The 17,500-nt window shown below is 31.7% G+C and overlaps 2 protein-coding genes across 10 annotated transcripts in view; one reads left to right on the top strand and one right to left on the bottom strand.

Annotated features, from left to right (window-relative positions):
* Positions 1-1,649, bottom strand: part of LOC125028957 (TELO2-interacting protein 2-like) — a 10,674-nt gene extending 9,025 nt beyond the window's left edge. For 2 of the 6 annotated variants that reach the window (XM_047618609.1, XM_047618614.1), the window contains exons 1-3: positions 1,515-1,640; positions 735-825; positions 1-188 (exon numbers count right to left, since the gene is read on the bottom strand). The exon at positions 1-188 is cut by the window's left edge and continues 469 nt beyond it. In XM_047618609.1, the coding sequence (XP_047474565.1) occupies positions 1-149 (149 nt within the window). In that variant the 5' untranslated portion in view covers positions 150-188; positions 735-825; positions 1,515-1,640. Of the gene's footprint in view, positions 189-616; positions 826-1,491 lie in introns of those variants that run through there. The other 4 variants (XM_047618611.1, XM_047618610.1, XM_047618613.1 and 1 more) reach the window with 4 other exon arrangements.
* A 2,793-nt stretch (positions 1,650-4,442) lies between these two features.
* Positions 4,443-17,500, top strand: part of LOC125028807 (glycerol kinase-like) — a 35,515-nt gene continuing 22,457 nt past the window's right edge. For 2 of the 4 annotated variants that reach the window (XM_047618317.1, XM_047618320.1), the window contains exons 1-9: positions 4,751-4,900; positions 11,884-12,036; positions 12,242-12,692; positions 13,845-13,993; positions 15,412-15,521; positions 15,702-15,919; positions 16,087-16,196; positions 16,384-16,486; positions 16,683-16,793. In XM_047618317.1, coding sequence (XP_047474273.1) covers positions 12,597-12,692; positions 13,845-13,993; positions 15,412-15,521; positions 15,702-15,919; positions 16,087-16,196; positions 16,384-16,486; positions 16,683-16,793 — 897 coding nt within the window. In that variant the 5' untranslated portion in view covers positions 4,751-4,900; positions 11,884-12,036; positions 12,242-12,596. Of the gene's footprint in view, positions 4,561-4,705; positions 4,901-11,883; positions 12,037-12,241; positions 12,693-13,844; positions 13,994-15,411; positions 15,522-15,701; positions 15,920-16,086; positions 16,197-16,383; positions 16,487-16,682; positions 16,794-17,500 lie in introns of those variants that run through there. The other 2 variants (XM_047618318.1, XM_047618319.1) reach the window with 2 other exon arrangements.

The following is a 17,500-nucleotide window of genomic DNA, read 5'->3' as shown; positions in this document are numbered from 1 at the left end:
ACATCCTCTGGGGCATCACGGCAAGGAACATGACACGATTTTACTGTTGCGCTCAATATAGATATCAGTTCATCCTCATTGATATTCTCACTACTAGTTTTGAGTCTTTCTAGTAAAGTGATGATTTTTTCATCATCTGCAGTTTCCATTTTACTTACTCATTCTTTTTTCTGGTAGGAGTTAATATCCTAAAAAAGAAAAATACGAATAAATAATATAATAATATAATTTATCTCAAATGCAATGACAATCAATCTTAACTAAGATTTATCATAGTTCTTCTTAGTTTTCTATAAAAACTACAGTACTAATGATGCTAATAGAATTAACAGAAACATTTTATCCAAAAAGTAACCCAAACAGAAGTGACATTCTGCAACATCCAATCTGGGAACTTTCAACTGACACCCCAGGAAGCGTCACCATTGTAAACCTCATAACCAGCAAAAACCAACCTGACAGAAAGTCAAAGCTCTTGGTCTCTGAGTGATAAGAATCATATTGTTGCTCATGATAGCAATGATCACAATAATTATGATAATAATAGTCAGGGATAATGTAAAAAATTATATATAGTACTTATTGCATGTTAAAACAAAAAAATTAACTCTCTAACTGTCTGCTCTTAGTTGCTAGCCACTAAGGGGGACCCAGTTGTGTCATTGTTCCTCTAATCTGGATTGGTTCTTTATTTAACAGTTATTCACTAAGGAAGTCCACAAGCTCTGTCTTGCCATAATATGTGGGATGGAGATTTGCTGGCCTTTGCTGTGGTGACTGCTTAAGTTCGATTCTGATACTGGGTTGTGCCTTTATCTTTCACTTCTGCAAATTAATTTACACAGCAGTGAGTGATATATTATTTTCATGATGAGGCAGTACTGTTTCTTTCAATATATTTATGTGATCCTATTCAGGACAATTACAATGTACTCTATACATATATATATGTATATATATATATGTATATATATATATATTTCCTTTTTTTTTTCATTTTTTTTTTTTTTGCTAATAAAAAATATTTTTTAATAGTTACTATTGTACCATAAAACCCTCAATTTGGGTATCAATGGACTCTTTATCAATGTCTACTAACTGAACATAGCAATGTTTGTTGGTGTAAACAAATAAATAAGCTTAACATGAATGGTTAAATCTCCCATGAATACTTTTGGAGCAACCTCCTTATCTGAGTCTTGATGTCATTCATGCTAGTGTCATTCAGGTGAATCCAGCTGGTCAGATGTGGTGGGTTTTGGTAATTGTTTAGAATACCCATGGCATGCTCAGTTAATTCTGAATAATTACCGGAAAGTTTTCCAGGTGTTCTGAATATCAACCCACTAACTTTACCAATGAAATAAACCCGAAAACACTACCTTCAGTTTTTATATTTCAATTTACGTTACATTTTTGTCAACAAAATGACTCTAAAATCCAAATTAACTCTATAAACAAACATCTCATATATACATATACATCACAAACCATCAACATATCTTCTTTCTTACTATATAGGGTTTTATGTGTTAAAAGACATGTGATTCTTCTTCTTTTTCTATATTTTTAGGGTTCTTGAAAACGGAAGGGTGGGTTTGTTATTCGTACTTGGTCGCTTGATCTACCGAAAGATAAACACACGTGAATGTCATTGAAAACGTGTTTGAAAAGATGGAGATGAATAGGGGAGACTTCAGCAAGTTTAGCAACTACTACTGTTTGAAAAGTTCTAGTTAAAGTAAAGTGTCTTTTCATATACTGATTAGTAATAATAGTTCATTGATTTTATTATCACCGTTATACTAATGTATCATTTACATTATAATCGTTGTAGTTACTGTCGTTTTTATTATTACCATTCTTATTCTTCTTATCATTAATATATTACTGTAAATATTATAATCATTAGTATCATTACGATTATCATTATAGATATATATGATATATCTAAGCAGTACGTGTATCCATACATACGGGGAACACACAGGTTTTAATTTGCAATTGTTATGTAGTGGTATTCCTCACTTCTGAATATAATGCGAGGGCAGCGTTTTGGATGCTGCAGAAAACGGAGTGGATATAATTCCTCACAGGAAAGGCATAAAGATGGAACTATCTAAAAGCATGAATCCCACAATAAATGTAGCCTATCAATGGACAGTTATACGGTGATGTCTGCCCTGCCACCCATTTATTTAGTACATCCTTTTCAAGCACTGTAAGAAAATATCTCCTCCATTCTTTCGCAACAGACTAACTCATTAAACATTAAAGGTAAATAAATGAATGAATAATTTAAAAAGATATTTCATTAAAATGATTCATCACTGGTACGAGCATTAATTTCGAGTGGAATGTATTTTCTCTCCTTTATTAAATCACAGTGTAATCTCGTTTTCAGCTTTTTTTATTTATCGCCGGAGCAATAACTGATACACACAAATGCAATTAAACAAAACATTTTAAAACGAAAGACTTGAGTATTGCCCACTTTGGATCTCCTGCAGGGCAACTGAACAAGGTAGCCTAGGACTATTAATTCGTTATCGCATTTGTAAAGAGCCATAATGGCATTAAATATACATACCAGTACACAGTGCTTTGAGTACAACCTTGTACTAAAATTCTTATCCTTTTTCTGCTTTGAAAATACGACAGTGAGATTCACTGGCATAGAAGGAACCAGTTTCTCTGCTACCCATAGCTTTTCCTCATTCTTTCTTAATTTGTTATTTATTCCGATGCAATTTTATTTTATCCTTCATTTCATAACTTACTTGTGGGCCCTTTTAATCCCTGATATCGTATAACCCTAACCGAGTGTAATATGCGTCAAAATATCTTATCTTCCCTAAATTCCGGGTATTAGATCGACGCTCCTAATTTGAGTCGAAGACGGACAGAAACCAAGAATAGCCTATTCATTATTAATGATTTAGGCGCCGAGTAATAATGCAATACTGCAATGAAAGCATAACCAACATTGCGTAAGTTGTGAGTATTTTTTTTCTTTTTTTACTTATTGGAATCATCTGCAGATTTCCGCACAATGGTCTAGGTACTTTGGTCAATGGACTGGTCGCTGAATAGGTTATGGCGATTTGAGGCCAGCTGGAAAAGGCTATTCATGCCTATAGCAGTAGCAAGAGTAAGAGAGAGAGAGAGAGAGAGAGAGAGAGAGAGAGAGAGAGAGAGAGAGAGAGAGAGAGAGAGAGAGAGAGAGAGAGAGAGAGAGAGAGAGAGAGAGAGAGAGAGAGAGAGAGAGAGAGAGAGAGAGAGAGAGAGAGAAATTAATATTAATTCACATTTTCACATATGTTCCTCTTTGAAACTCCCGACTTAATTGTTGTGGCCTTGGAAACCACCATGCAAAGCGATGTAAGCACGGGGCATCATTTGCTTACCAGAGTTAATTTTATCAATATTTACTAATAGCTTATTTCCGGATAAGTTTTTTACACTGTGATTGTGGAATGACACGAGCGTTTGCCATATAAATATCTAAATTCGTTTTAAAGCATTCATGTTTAATGACACACACACACACACACACACATATATAAATACATAGATAGATAGATAGATACACACATACATACATACGTAGATGAATAGATAGATAAATATATGTAGATAGATATATAGATAGATAAATGGATAGATAGATATACAGACACAGATGTGTGTGCGTACGTGCGTATGTGTATATGTGTGTGTGTGCGCGCGTGCGTGTGTGTGTGTGTGTGTGTGTGTGTGTGTGTGTGTGTGTGTGTGTGTGTGTGTGTGTGTGTGTGTGTGTGTGTACGCGCGCGCGCGTGTGTGTATATATGTATGTATGTGTGTGTGTGTATGTGTGTGTGTGTGTGTGTGTGTGTGTGTGTGTGTGTGTGTGTGCATGTGTGTGTACGTGCGCGCGTGCGTGCGTGTTGGCTTCGACTTAAAAAAGCGAGTTGGGTTCGTCTTGAAAACAGGGGTCATAAAATTTGTATCTTATCTCAAAGAAGCCGTATCCGTAGTATCTCGTTAATGAACCACCATTTCACTTTTTTCGTGGGAAAAAAATAAAAAAATAAATTTTGGTACTATTACACGTAGGCAATTCAAAGAACTGACTTATCAAACTTATCATGGTCTAATACTATATTATATATATACACCATAGTCTAATACTAAATTATTTATATACACCATAGTCTAATACTAAATTATATATATGAGAAAGGCATGAAAAGAAGCTTTATTAACAAACTATAGAGTGCCTGCTCAGCAAGATCACCAACAGGGTGCCAACATGAGCATCTGATTGACAGGCCTACACGTGGTAGATATTACTCAGAATTCCACAGGTTGACGAAGTGCTACGTTGTCGACCAAGCGACCAATGAGAAGCTGGAAGTTGACCAAGAACCAATAGATATCGGGGATATGACCTGTCGACCAATGGGGGAGCGAGATCCGCCCCGGACGAGGAGCGACCGGCCAATCACGGCGCTCAGAGAGGAGGCCGCGGCCCAGTGTTTACATCGGCCAGCTGACGTGAGAGGTTGCCGGACCACGGTGAGATTCTCTCTCGAATTTTATGAATTAACAATGAATTAACGAAGCGTGTGTATTATTTCGATAACAGTTCGACCGACAACGAGCGGGAAATTAATTTCTGATTACTGATATGAAGGAGAAGAGGTCGATTAGACTAATTTAAGGGTTGACCCTAGATCTCTCTTTCGGTGGCAGAGAGGTGTTCATAGATCCTCCAAGGTCAAGCCCTGGAGGGATATAAGGCGGACCTCACCTACCTTGTCAGTAGTGTTGTCGCGAAGGGTAAGGGAAGACTGTGTAAGCTTTTATTTGGCATTTCAAAGGCATTTCCCCATATCCCTGTGACCACATTATCAAAGTGAGTAATTATTATTTGTCTTAACTATGGGAATTACTCATTTTTGTTACCAGTGATTAAATATGGGATTGATTAGTTTGGATGATCTGAATATCGTGGAGGCCACTGGATGGTCACTTGTTTGTGGGTGTGGGCTTCTACCATGCATTTGTTTGATTGATTATTTATTGATATCTGGTAGTGTTTTTGATATGTTTGATGTATGTGTACTTATAATTTTCCTCTGTGTTGAAAATTATTTGGAAGATACATATTTAGGCCTATTCTGTCAAGGTACAGCTTTTAGACTTCCCTGAAGATGTGTCATCAGATAATGAATCTGTCCAGACTCCATCATTCCAGGCTCCATCTTGCCTGAATGTATTGTATCTAGTGGAGGTTTGTGGGAATTTGCTGGAGTGGGAACTGTGGAGCTTAGAGTGAAAGTCAGACACATTGCTTTGCATCAGACTTCAGAATGTAGGCCTTCCATTGCAGACCACTGCAAGTTTCAAGTGAATCTGGATATAATTTATATGAAAGAATAAGTCCTATTTTGAAGGTTTATGGTGTCTTCTGAATATTTTTTTATTATTTTATTATTATAGATATAGATTATAGTACTGTCAATAACAATTGTTAAGGAATGAAATTGAATTTTTGTTAAAACTGTATTGAATAGTGACATAAAGTTATATGCACAGCAAATACACAGTTACTGTATTTATCTTTACAGACAGGTTATAGTTTCCACAGTCAGTTGATTATTTTCCTATTAATTTGGAAACTTTGATTTCATGAAAATAATCCTAAAATTGATGTGATGTTTTGGTTGAACATTTGCTATTATGATTGAATACACCTGATGAAATATTACCAGTAAAGCCTTTGAAGTCTCTATTCATGTTCTTTAAGATGTAATTATTCTCTTTATTTCATGGAAATGGTCAGAACTATGAATGATTGTGTTTGTAGTAGATGTTAATCAATTTTCCAGACAATGCATAGTAAACTTATGGTAAACCTGAAGCAAAACAAATATTGTGCAGGGCAATAAACATTAATGACAGTCATGCATGGATAAATTTTCAGTTGAAAACATACATATAGTACAAAGTCAACAGTGAATGGAACTTCTCTTAATTATGAAGCACAAAGAATGTACTGCACAAAGAACATCTGACTTTTATTAGAATAGTATATCTTTGCTTTAACTTGCTGATTCTGGGAGGACATGTACGTACTCGCATAATACAATGTGGTTTTAGTTTATTAATTTTGTTTACACCTAGGTGGCTCCAGTGGTGCTTAGTCACCAAGATGTCCTTTGCTGTAGTTAACCTGATCTCACCTGTTTACTCTTCTCCTTGAATTTGGAAAAAAAAAATCACTACCAGTATTGTTAATAGCACAATGATAACGATAGTAATGTGATAGAATTAGAGAAGAAGCTCCCCCCCAAAAAAAATCAATGGAAGGGTAATCAGATGAGGTCAAGTAGGCATACTAAATGACTGCTTGATGATAAGTGCTTGTGGAGCCTTCTGTTTGTAAATAAAATTCACAAAATAAAACTACAATGGACACTACATTTATCTGGTGCCAGTACATTAATAAAAAATTGTATGTTGTATATGCTGTGTACTTTGAATTTTACAGCAAAAAAGTGTGTGGTTTAGTGAAATGTTTTGTTTGTAAACTACCAGTCAGATAATAATTTGTCCTATATTTAATTCATTAAATGCTCTTTACAGTTTGTAAATGAATAACTGAACCAATCAAAAATAGATTTCCAACAAACATATATGGCTAAAATAAAATATGATTGTCAGGGAGGTAGGAAGGTATAACACTTCCTTTAGCATGATAACAGCTATTGTGTTATGCCCGCTCAAGGTCATCTCAAGAATGCTCCCCAGCTGAAAACATGCCATTGTGTTGTGCTGACCAAGGCTACTGTAGAATTATAAAAAGATGTGTGAAATGTATACAATTGAGAATTATGTATATCAGAAGGGTTATTTAGAAAAAAAAAGGTTACCTGATTCATTTCATGACACATGTTTTGTTCTAATGATGTGAATATATTTGTTCAGAATTTACCCTTGAAACAAATATTTATAATTTAGTTGCAAGATTTGAATCCAGTGTGTATGATGATAATAGTGATAAGGGTGGAATTTAGAGTGTAGTGCTAATGATAATGGTAAGATAAATGAGAGATTAGGTATTGATAAGAATAAAATTGATTGTAATGTTGATGATAATAATAATAATAATAATAATAATAATAATAATAATAATAATAATAATAATAATAATAATAATAATAATGATAATAATAATAATAATAATAATAATAATAATAATAATAGCAATGATGATCACAATGACATTCATTTCATGATTGTAATTATGGTGACTGTTATGATAATAATGATAATGCTGACAATGATAACGATAATGATGATGGTAAGGATGATAATGATAATGAAGATATTACTTCTACTATTACTGCTATTAGTACTAAGTAGAATATTGATAATTGTAATGATGATGGTGATAATAGTAATAAGGATGATGATGATAATGGTGATGATGATGATGATGATGTGGATGTGGATGATGTTCATGGGGATGATTGATGTAGTAATATTAAAAGTAATAGTAATACTAAGAGTAATGCGATAATACTAATGATAATAATGAGAATAATTACTATGATGATGATAATGATAATACAAATATTTGAAAATATATTTATGATAATAATGATGATAACGGTAATAATGATATTAATAATGGAAATAATGAGGATAAAGATAATGATAATAATGATGATGATAATGATAAGTAATGAAGATGTAATGATGATTTGATGGTAATAGCAGTAGTAAAAAAATGATGTTAATAACTATATTAATAATGGTAATAATAAATTCTAAAATGATAAAACTACTGATATTATAGATAATAATGGTAATGGTAATAATGATGATAATGATAATATTAATGACAACATCAACAATAAGGGTGATGATAAAATTAACAATGATAATGATAATATTGATAATACTGTTGTTGGTTATAGTGATAATGATACTGATAAAGATGGGGAATAATTAAAAATAATGATACTGATAACAAGAATAAGGATGATAATGATAATGATAATGATAATTATGGTAATAATGATAATATTAGTTATTATAATAATAATGATAATTATGATGATAATGATAATGATAATAATAGTCATGCTAATAATGATAATGATAATAATAATAGTAATAATAATAATAATAATAATAATGATAATGATAATGATAATGATAATGATAATGATAATGATAATGATAATGATAATGTTAAAAAAAAGATAATGCTAACATATGATGATGTTGATAAAAAAAATAGTATTGTCCAAGTTACAATAATGATATGCATTTTTCTGTCAGGGATTGATGAGATTATAGTTTTGTTTATCAGTGTGTGTGATTTTCACTTGAAGATGTATTTCCTTGATAAGATGATGCCTGTCAGTCACTGTCTGCTTGTCGGTCTGTCATTCTGTGTGTGTGTGTGTGTGTGTGTGTGTGTGTGTGTGTGTGTGTGTGTGTGTGTGTGTGTGTGTGTGTGTGTGTGTGTGTGTGTGTGTGTGTGTGTGTGTGTGGTGTGTGTGTGGTGTCTGTGTGGTGTGTGTGTGTGTGTGTGTGTGTGTGTGTGTGTGTGTGTGTGTGTGTGTGTGTGTGTGTGTGTGTGTGTGTGTGTGTGTGTGTGTGTGTGTGTGTGGTGTGTGGTGTGTGTGTGTCTTTATGTATGCCTTTGTCTATCCAAACAGACAGAAAGGGATATAGATGATGAAATATATTTAGGACTGTAGAACAGGATAACAGATAGACAAACACAAGAAAAGAAACTCGTAAATTTTTGTATTTCATAATTGAACGTGTAAAATGTGAAACAGTCCTTAACAACAAAGAATTTTTGAAATGTATTATTGGTCTTGAGTATCATTCTTTATATTTTTTTGCTGATTATAAATATATTAAGATGATATCAAATGCTCCAAGAGAAGTGTTTTGCTTTCATGAGGTTTAGATAAAGATGAGAAATGACCTTGAAAGAAGGTCAGGTCACAATTACTCTTTGAGTGACTGCATCATCATCATCATCTTCATCTTCATCTTCATCTTTATCTTTATCTTTATCTTTATCTTTATCTTTATCTTTATCTTCATCTTCATCTTCATCTTCATCTTCATCTTCATCTTCATCTTCATCTTCATCTTCATCTTCATCTTCATCTTCATCTTCATCTTCATCTTCTTCATCTTCATCTTCATCTTCATCTTCATCTGCATCTGCATCTGCATCTGCATCTTCATCTTCATCTTCATCTTCATCTTCATCTTCATCTTCATCTTCATCTTCATCTTCATCTTCATCTTCATCTTCATCTTCATCTTCATCTTCATCTTCATCTTCATCTTCATCTTCATCTTCTTCATCTTCATCTTCATCGTTATTATCATTGTCATTATCATCATCATCATTATCTTTATCATCTTCATCCTCATCTTCATCATCATCTTCATCGTCATCATCATCACCATCATCATTATTATAATTGTTATTGTCATTATCATAGTTATTGTTATTATCAGAAAAATTATCACTAGCATTATCATTATTGTAAGTAATTGTTATTATTATTATTGTATTTCTTATTGTATTTGTTATTATTGCTAATATTATTAATATTGTTATTATTATTATTATCATTATTATTATTATTATTATTATTATTATTATTATTACTATTATTATTATTATTATTATTATATTATTAATGATAATGATAATGATAATGATAATGATAATGATAATGATAATGATAATGATAATGATAATGATAATGATAATGATAATGATAATGATAATGATAATGATAATGATAATGATAATGATAATGATAATGATAATGATAATGATAATGATAATGATAATGATAATGATAATGATAATGATAATGATAATGATAATGATAATGATAATGATAATGATAATGATAATGATAATGATAATGATAATGATAATGATAATGATAATGATAATGATAATGATAATGATAATGATAATGATAATGATAATGATAATGATAATGATAATGATAATGATAATGATAATGATAATGATAATGATAATGATAATGATAATGATAATGATAATGATAATGATAATGATAATGATAATGATAATGATAATGATAATGATAATGATAATGATAATGATAATGATAATGATAATGATAATGATAATGATAATGATAATGATAATGATAATGATAATGATAATGATAATGATAATGATAATGATAATGATAATGATAATGATAATGATAATGATAATGATAATGATAATGATAATGATAATGATAATGATAATGATAATGATAATGATAATGATAATGATAATGATAATGATAATGATAATGATAATGATAATGATAATGATAATGATAATGATAATGATAATGATAATGATAATGATAATGATAATGATAATGATAATGATAATGATAATGATAATGATAATGATAATGATAATGATAATGATAATGATAATGATAATGATAATGATAATGATAATGATAATGATAATGATAATGATAATGATAATGATAATGATAATGATAATGATAATGATAATGATAATGATAATGATAATGATAATGATAATGATAATGATAATGATAATGATAATGATAATGATAATGATAATGATAATGATAATGATAATGATAATGATAATGATAATGATAATGATAATGATAATGATAATGATAATGATAATGATAATGATAATGATAATGATAATGATAATGATAATGATAATGATAATGATAATGATAATGATAATGATAATGATAATGATAATGATAATGATAATGATAATGATAATGATAATGATAATGATAATGATAATGATAATGATAATGATAATGATAATGATAATGATAATGATAATGATAATGATAATGATAATGATAATGATAATGATAATGATAATGATAATGATAATGATAATGATAATGATAATGATAATGATAATGATAATGATAATGATAATGATAATGATAATGATAATGATAATGATAATGATAATGATAATGATAATGATAATGATAATGATAATGATAATGATAATGATAATGATAATGATAATGATAATGATAATGATAATGATAATGATAATGATAATGATAATGATAATGATAATGATAATGATAATGATAATGATAATGATAATGATAATGATAATGATAATGATAATGATAATGATAATGATAATGATAATGATAATGATAATGATAATGATAATGATAATGATAATGATAATGATAATGATAATGATAATGATAATGATAATGATAATGATAATGATAATGATAATGATAATGATAATGATAATGATAATGATAATGATAATGATAATGATAATGATAATGATAATGATAATGATAATGATAATGATAATGATAATGATAATGATAATGATAATGATAATGATAATGATAATGATAATGATAATGATAATGATAATGATAATGATAATGATAATGATAATGATAATGATAATGATAATGATAATGATAATGATAATGATAATGATAATGATAATGATAATGATAATGATAATGATAATGATAATGATAATGATAATGATAATGATAATGATAATGATAATGATAATGATAATGATAATGATAATGATAATGATAATGATAATGATAATGATAATGATAATGATAATGATAATGATAATGATAATGATAATGATAATGATAATTATTATTATTATTATCATTTTCATTATTATAATAATTATAAATATTATAATTATTATTATTGTTATTGTCATTATTATTATTATTGTCATTTTCGTTGTTGATTTTCTTGTGTTGTTTTTAAATTTATCAAGACACGTTTTCCACCCCACAGAGGAAATTTCCGTGGCCGACACTGACTTCGGAGAGAGGAGGAGAGAGAGATTGTGTTCCTTTTAGCACTAATCTGGGAATAAGCTTGCTTGCCGAAGAATCTCTCGCTGTTGGTGCTGTGATTCGTTAGTGATTTTCTTTTTCATTCTTTATCGTAAGTATTGATATTTTGGTGTCATTGTATTTGTTGTATTTGTTAAAGAGGTCAGATTTATTTTTATTTTTGCATGTTAATTTTTTAATTGGTTAATATATGTTTTTTTTTATTTTGAATTTATGTATATGAGATTATTTAATTTTTATGTTTTAAGTTTATTCTTTTTATATCTCTGACTTGATGTTCATTTTTTTTTCTTTAGGGGTTTAAAGATGTCCTAATTTATGTAGTGACAAAGACTTTATCCGTGGACCAGAAGAACAAAACAGAACAAATTTGAAAACTCCTTGGTTGTGAAGTGATTAGAGAAACAGAAGAGGAGAAGGAAAGCACAAAGAGACACAGAGAGAGAGAAGAGGATAAAAGAGAAATAGTAAACAAATGCATCAAGAAAACATCAAAGCAAACTAGAGGCCAAAGACGAAGAACTCTACCCTCCCAGACTCCCCCTCCCCCTTACATATCCTTACCCTCCCTTCCTACCCCTTCCCTCCCCCCTACCATCACTCCTCTGTGCTCGGAGACATTCCAAGAAACTCACATTCAACGTTGCCGAGATGTGGTCTGGTTCGGTTGCCAATGGGCCTGTCAGCGGCAAACATGGACCCCTTGTGGGCGCTGTGGATCAGGGGACCTCATCGACGCGCTTTCTGGTAAGTTGGGATTTGCTCTCTTCTTCTCTTCTTCTTCTCCTTTTCTTCTTCTTCTTCTTGTTCTTCTTTTCTTGTTCTTGTTCTTCTATTTTCTTCTTTTTCTTCTTCTTTTTTTCTTCTTTTCTTCTTCTTTTTCTTCTTCTTTTGTTCTTCTTTTGTTCTTCTTTTTCTTCTTCTTTTCTTCTTCTTTTGTTCTTCTTTTGTTCTTCTTTTTCTTCTTCTTTTCTTCTTCTTTTGTTCTTCTTTTTCTTCTTCTTTTTCTTCTTCTTTTGTTCTTCTTTTTCTTCTTCTTTTCTTCTTCTTTTTCTTCTTCTTTTCTTCTTCTTTTGTTCTTCTTTTTCTTCTTCTTTTCTTCTTCTTTTTCTTCTTCTTTTCTTCTTCTTTTGTTCTTCTTTTTCTTCTTCTTTTCTTCTTCTTTTTCTTCTTCTTTTCTTCTTCTTTTTCTTCATTTCTTCTTCTTTTTCTTCTTCTTTTCTTCTTCTTTTTCTTCTTTTCTTCTTCTTTTCTTCTTCTTTTCTCCATCTTTTTCTTCTTCTTTTTCTTCTTCTTCTTCTTTTCTCCATCTTTTTCTTTTTCTTCTTCTTTTTCTTCTTCTTCTTCTTTCCTTTTTCTTCTTCTTTCCTTCTTCTTCTTCTTTTCTTCTTCTTCTTCTTCTTTTCTTCTTTTCTTCTTCTTTTCTTCTTCTTTTCTTCTTCTTTTCTTCTTCTTTTCTTTTTTCCTTTTTTTCCTTTTTTTCATCTTTTCTTTTCTTCTATTCTTTTTTCTTTTTCCTTGTTTTTTCTTTTTTCTTTTTTCTTTTTTTTCTTCTTTTCCTTGTTTTTCTTTTTACTTTTTCTTCTTTTCTTTTCTTCTATTCATTTTTCTTTTTCCTTGTTTGTTTTTTCTTCTTTTCTTTTCTTCTTTTCCTTGTTTTTCTTTTTTCTTGTTCTTGTTCTTGTTCTTGTTCGTGTTCTTGTTCTTGTTCTTGTTCTTGCTCTTGTTCTCCTCCTCCTCCTCCTTCTCCTCCTCCTCCTATCTCATCTTCTCATGTTTTTTAATGAATACTGTAACAGTAAAATCTACAAAAGATAGAACAATATCTTTACTTTAAAGAACAACCTTATAGAGAATCAGAACCAAACTGTAGAAGTCCCTCTTTCTCCTTTCCTTCAGGTGTTTGCAGCAGGGACGGGTGAAGTGCTCACCTACCACCAAGAGGAGGTGGCGCAGCTCTACCCCAAGGAGGGCTGGGTGGAACAAGACCCAATGGCTTTGCTCAAGTCTGTACTTACCTGCATTGAAAAGACAGTAGAGAACCTCAGGTAACTTTTTTTGTAATTCTGTGATAGCTCTTTTTCCACGGTGTTAACCACTTTCCGCCAGGGAAAAGGCTGTGCTCATTTTTTTTTTTTTTTGTGAAATGTCTCTGCACATAGATGGCTCTGGTAGTGCTTAGCTACAAAAGAGTAAGTTAGTAGATCTTGTGACCTTGCCTAATTTCACCTTTCCTTGAATTGGTGGGAAAAATGTATTTTTTACTTATGCTTTGAATATTGATGGTGTTATTTTTATTATAGACATTATAATTACTATAATGTTATAAACATTAGTATAACAGCAAAATAAGAACACATATATATTATTTTCGTTAATCAAGGAAAAGGGTAAATGGGCAAGATATGCAGTAATCATAATAGGCTCATTGATGACTTAGTCCAAGTGTAGCTATCTGTATATAAAAACAATTAATAAAGTAAACTCACAGTGGGCATGGCATGTACATACATGCCATGCCCTTCGGTGTTGGGTTGAGAGCAAACTATATTTACTTGTTTCTAATAATTTTGCTTTTGTGATTTAGTTTGTTGTAAAAAAATATTTATTTCTGGGTATACAGAAAATACCACTTCTTTTTTTTATTAAAGAGTATAGGTTTATAAAATGTTCCTGTTTTATATAACATCTATATGACATAGATTACTTTTCCATATTGTTACCATGAACATTTAAGCATCTTATTTGTACCATGTGACTGCAAGCTGAATTAGAGAGATAATGACTGCTTCATTCAGCTTCTCCTCAATTGGGATGTGACTTCCTTTTCAAAGAGTCTGTCAGTTTTATGAGAGGGTAAAAGTCTTTAGAGGCCAACTGTGGACTAAAGAATGGATGGTCGAAAAAATCTCTTTTTTTATAGTTTTCTTAGTAACATGGGGCCATGGACAAAAATTGGAAAACCTTGGCTGTGATTCTGAATGGCTCAAGAAAAAGGCATCAGGGATGTGCAATTTTCATCAGCATTTATTGTGGCCTCTTGGGACATGAACTGCACAAGGATTGGACATTTTCAGTCCCATTAAAGAGTTGCAAGCATTTTGAATGAGCTGGCTGTAGATGTATATGATGTGGGAATCCAGAAATATCACATGGTTGGATAAGTACCTAATTGTCCAGGGTGCCTGCATAGACAGATATTTTACAATTTATAGGTGCAAAATGAAAAGTTGCCTTTGTAAAGGTAATACATTCTAGATAAATTTCTTATATTACTAGATATATCATATAAAGATTGTAATGGTCTAAATGGGAATGGTATTGAAGAGCAAGTTAGAAAAACCTTTCTTAGAAAGTGTTTTAACTTTTGAAGGAAAATACTAATTTATAGTTCTTCTCATCCTATATTGCTTTCAGAAATACGCCTTGTAAATATTATGTATGAAGATGCATTTGAATATTCCAGGACCTTAGAGATAGACCCAGCAGACATTAAGGCAGTAGGCATTACTAACCAGCGGGAAACGACAGTGGTCTGGGACAAGAGAACAGGGCAACCTCTTGCAAATGCTGTTGGTGAGCTTAAAGCGCTTAGCTTACATGTGCATATGTTTGTGTATCCTTGATTGTAATAGTTATGTTTTGTTCTTTACACTTGATACAAGGTAGTGTTAGTGAAGTAACAAGCTTAAGGAAATTGATTAGTGGAATGAGGAAGTCACAGCAGTGTTAACCAGCTCCATTCTATGGCCTCAGTCTGGCTAGATGCCCGCACAGCATCCACGGTGGAGGAGGTACTTAAGGAGACTCCAGGCCAGAGTCAGGACTACTTGCGAGACCTGTGTGGTTTGCCCATCACTACTTACTTCTCAGCTCTGAAACTGCGCTGGCTCCTTGATAATGTAAAGGAGGTGAAGCAAGCATGTGATGAGGGGAACCTGCTTTTTGGAACAGTTGACACCTGGCTCTTGTGGGTAAGTAACCTTTTTTACAGCAGTGGAAGTGAAGTTGTGAGAAAAGGAATGGAAATTAATTATGAGTTACTTTTGTGAACTTGCCCTTTTCAGAAAGGGCATATATAAATGTTACAGGATTGTATATTGTATTCCTTTATTTAAAAATATTATTTTTCTTTCCACAGAACTTGACAGGGGCCTTAGATGGGGGATTACATGTTACAGATGTGACAAATGCATCACGAACAATGCTCATGAATATCAGGGACCTAAAATGGGACCCCAATCTCTGCAAGTATGTCATTTTAAACCTTTAAGATATGTTCTATATTTCAGTAGATTTGTGAGCTTTTTCATGATTTAGTAGAAATGTTGGGAAATAAATAGTTTTCATGATGTTAAATTATTGCTAAAATGAAATGATTATTGTCTCTTTTTTAAAATAAGAGAAGACTCATTCTCATAAATGCTTCTCTTAACAGATTCTTTAAAATTCCAATGTCTGTATTACCTGAGATCCGCAGCAGTTCAGAGGTATATGGATACATTACTCAGGGTCCTCTCCTTGGGGTTCCAATATCTGGGGTATGTAGGAGTCATTATTAAATGTTTTATGTATATATAGTTTACTATACTTTTCAGTATATTGAAATAAATTGTCCTTTTTGGTTTTCTGAAGAAAGAAAAAGGTATGAATATATTAAAAGTTTTTCTTTATATTTTTTTACTTATTTTTTTTTTCTCTGTGCTTACTCTGAATGAATCCAATTTTTCTCTCCAGGTTTTAGGTGATCAGCAGGCTGCTCTGGTGGGTCAGATGTGCCTGCAAAGTGGACAGGCAAAGAATACTTACGGAACTGGATGTTTCCTCCTCTACAATACTGGTACACAGGTATGTAGTAAAAGAGTCTGGAAAATTATTTTTATAAGGAGCAGATGTGGTGAATGAGTATGAAAGGTAGATAATATGGTAGAAATGTTGGCTAAGTGAGTGAAAAAAAACTTTAGGAGGGAGATTTTTGGATATGGTGTGTCATTTGTAGTAGAGATGTAAAAGAGCAGGTATGATGAAAATGTTAGGAAGGTAGTGCACAATTTTTTTTTTCTGTGGGTGTAGTGGGTATGTCTTTTTTTTAGCTATGAGGTGAGAGTTATTGGAGTCTTGGAGTGAAAATTTTAATTATATTTATTATTATTATTATTTTGAGGGGGCGGAAAGGGAGAGGAAAAGATAATGCGAGAAGGAGAGGGAGAAAGAGGAAGAGAAAGAGAATGAGAAAGAGAAAGAGAAAGAGGAAGAAAGAGAGGGAGAGGGAGAGGGAGAGGAAGAGGAAGAGGAAGAGGAAGAGAAAGAGAAAGAGAAAGAGAAAGAGAAAGAGAAAGAGAAAGAGAAAGAGAAAGAGAAAGAGAAAGAGAAAGAGAAAGAGAAAGAGAAAGAGAAAGAGGGAGAGGGAGAGGGAGAGGGAGAGGGAGAGGAAGAGGAAGAGGAAGAGGAAGAGGAAGAGGAAGAGGAAGAGGAAGAGGAAGAGGAAGAGGAAGAGGAAGAGGAAGAGGAAGAGGAGGGAGAGGGAGAGGGAGAGGGAGAGGGAGAGGAAGAGG

This window comes from Penaeus chinensis, chromosome 9 (assembly GCF_019202785.1).
Source record: "Penaeus chinensis breed Huanghai No. 1 chromosome 9, ASM1920278v2, whole genome shotgun sequence".
In the NCBI taxonomy this organism is placed as follows: Eukaryota; Metazoa; Arthropoda; class Malacostraca; order Decapoda; family Penaeidae; genus Penaeus; species Penaeus chinensis.
Note: the sequence above shows the minus strand (reverse complement) of the source record. Positions and strands in the feature narration are given on the sequence as shown.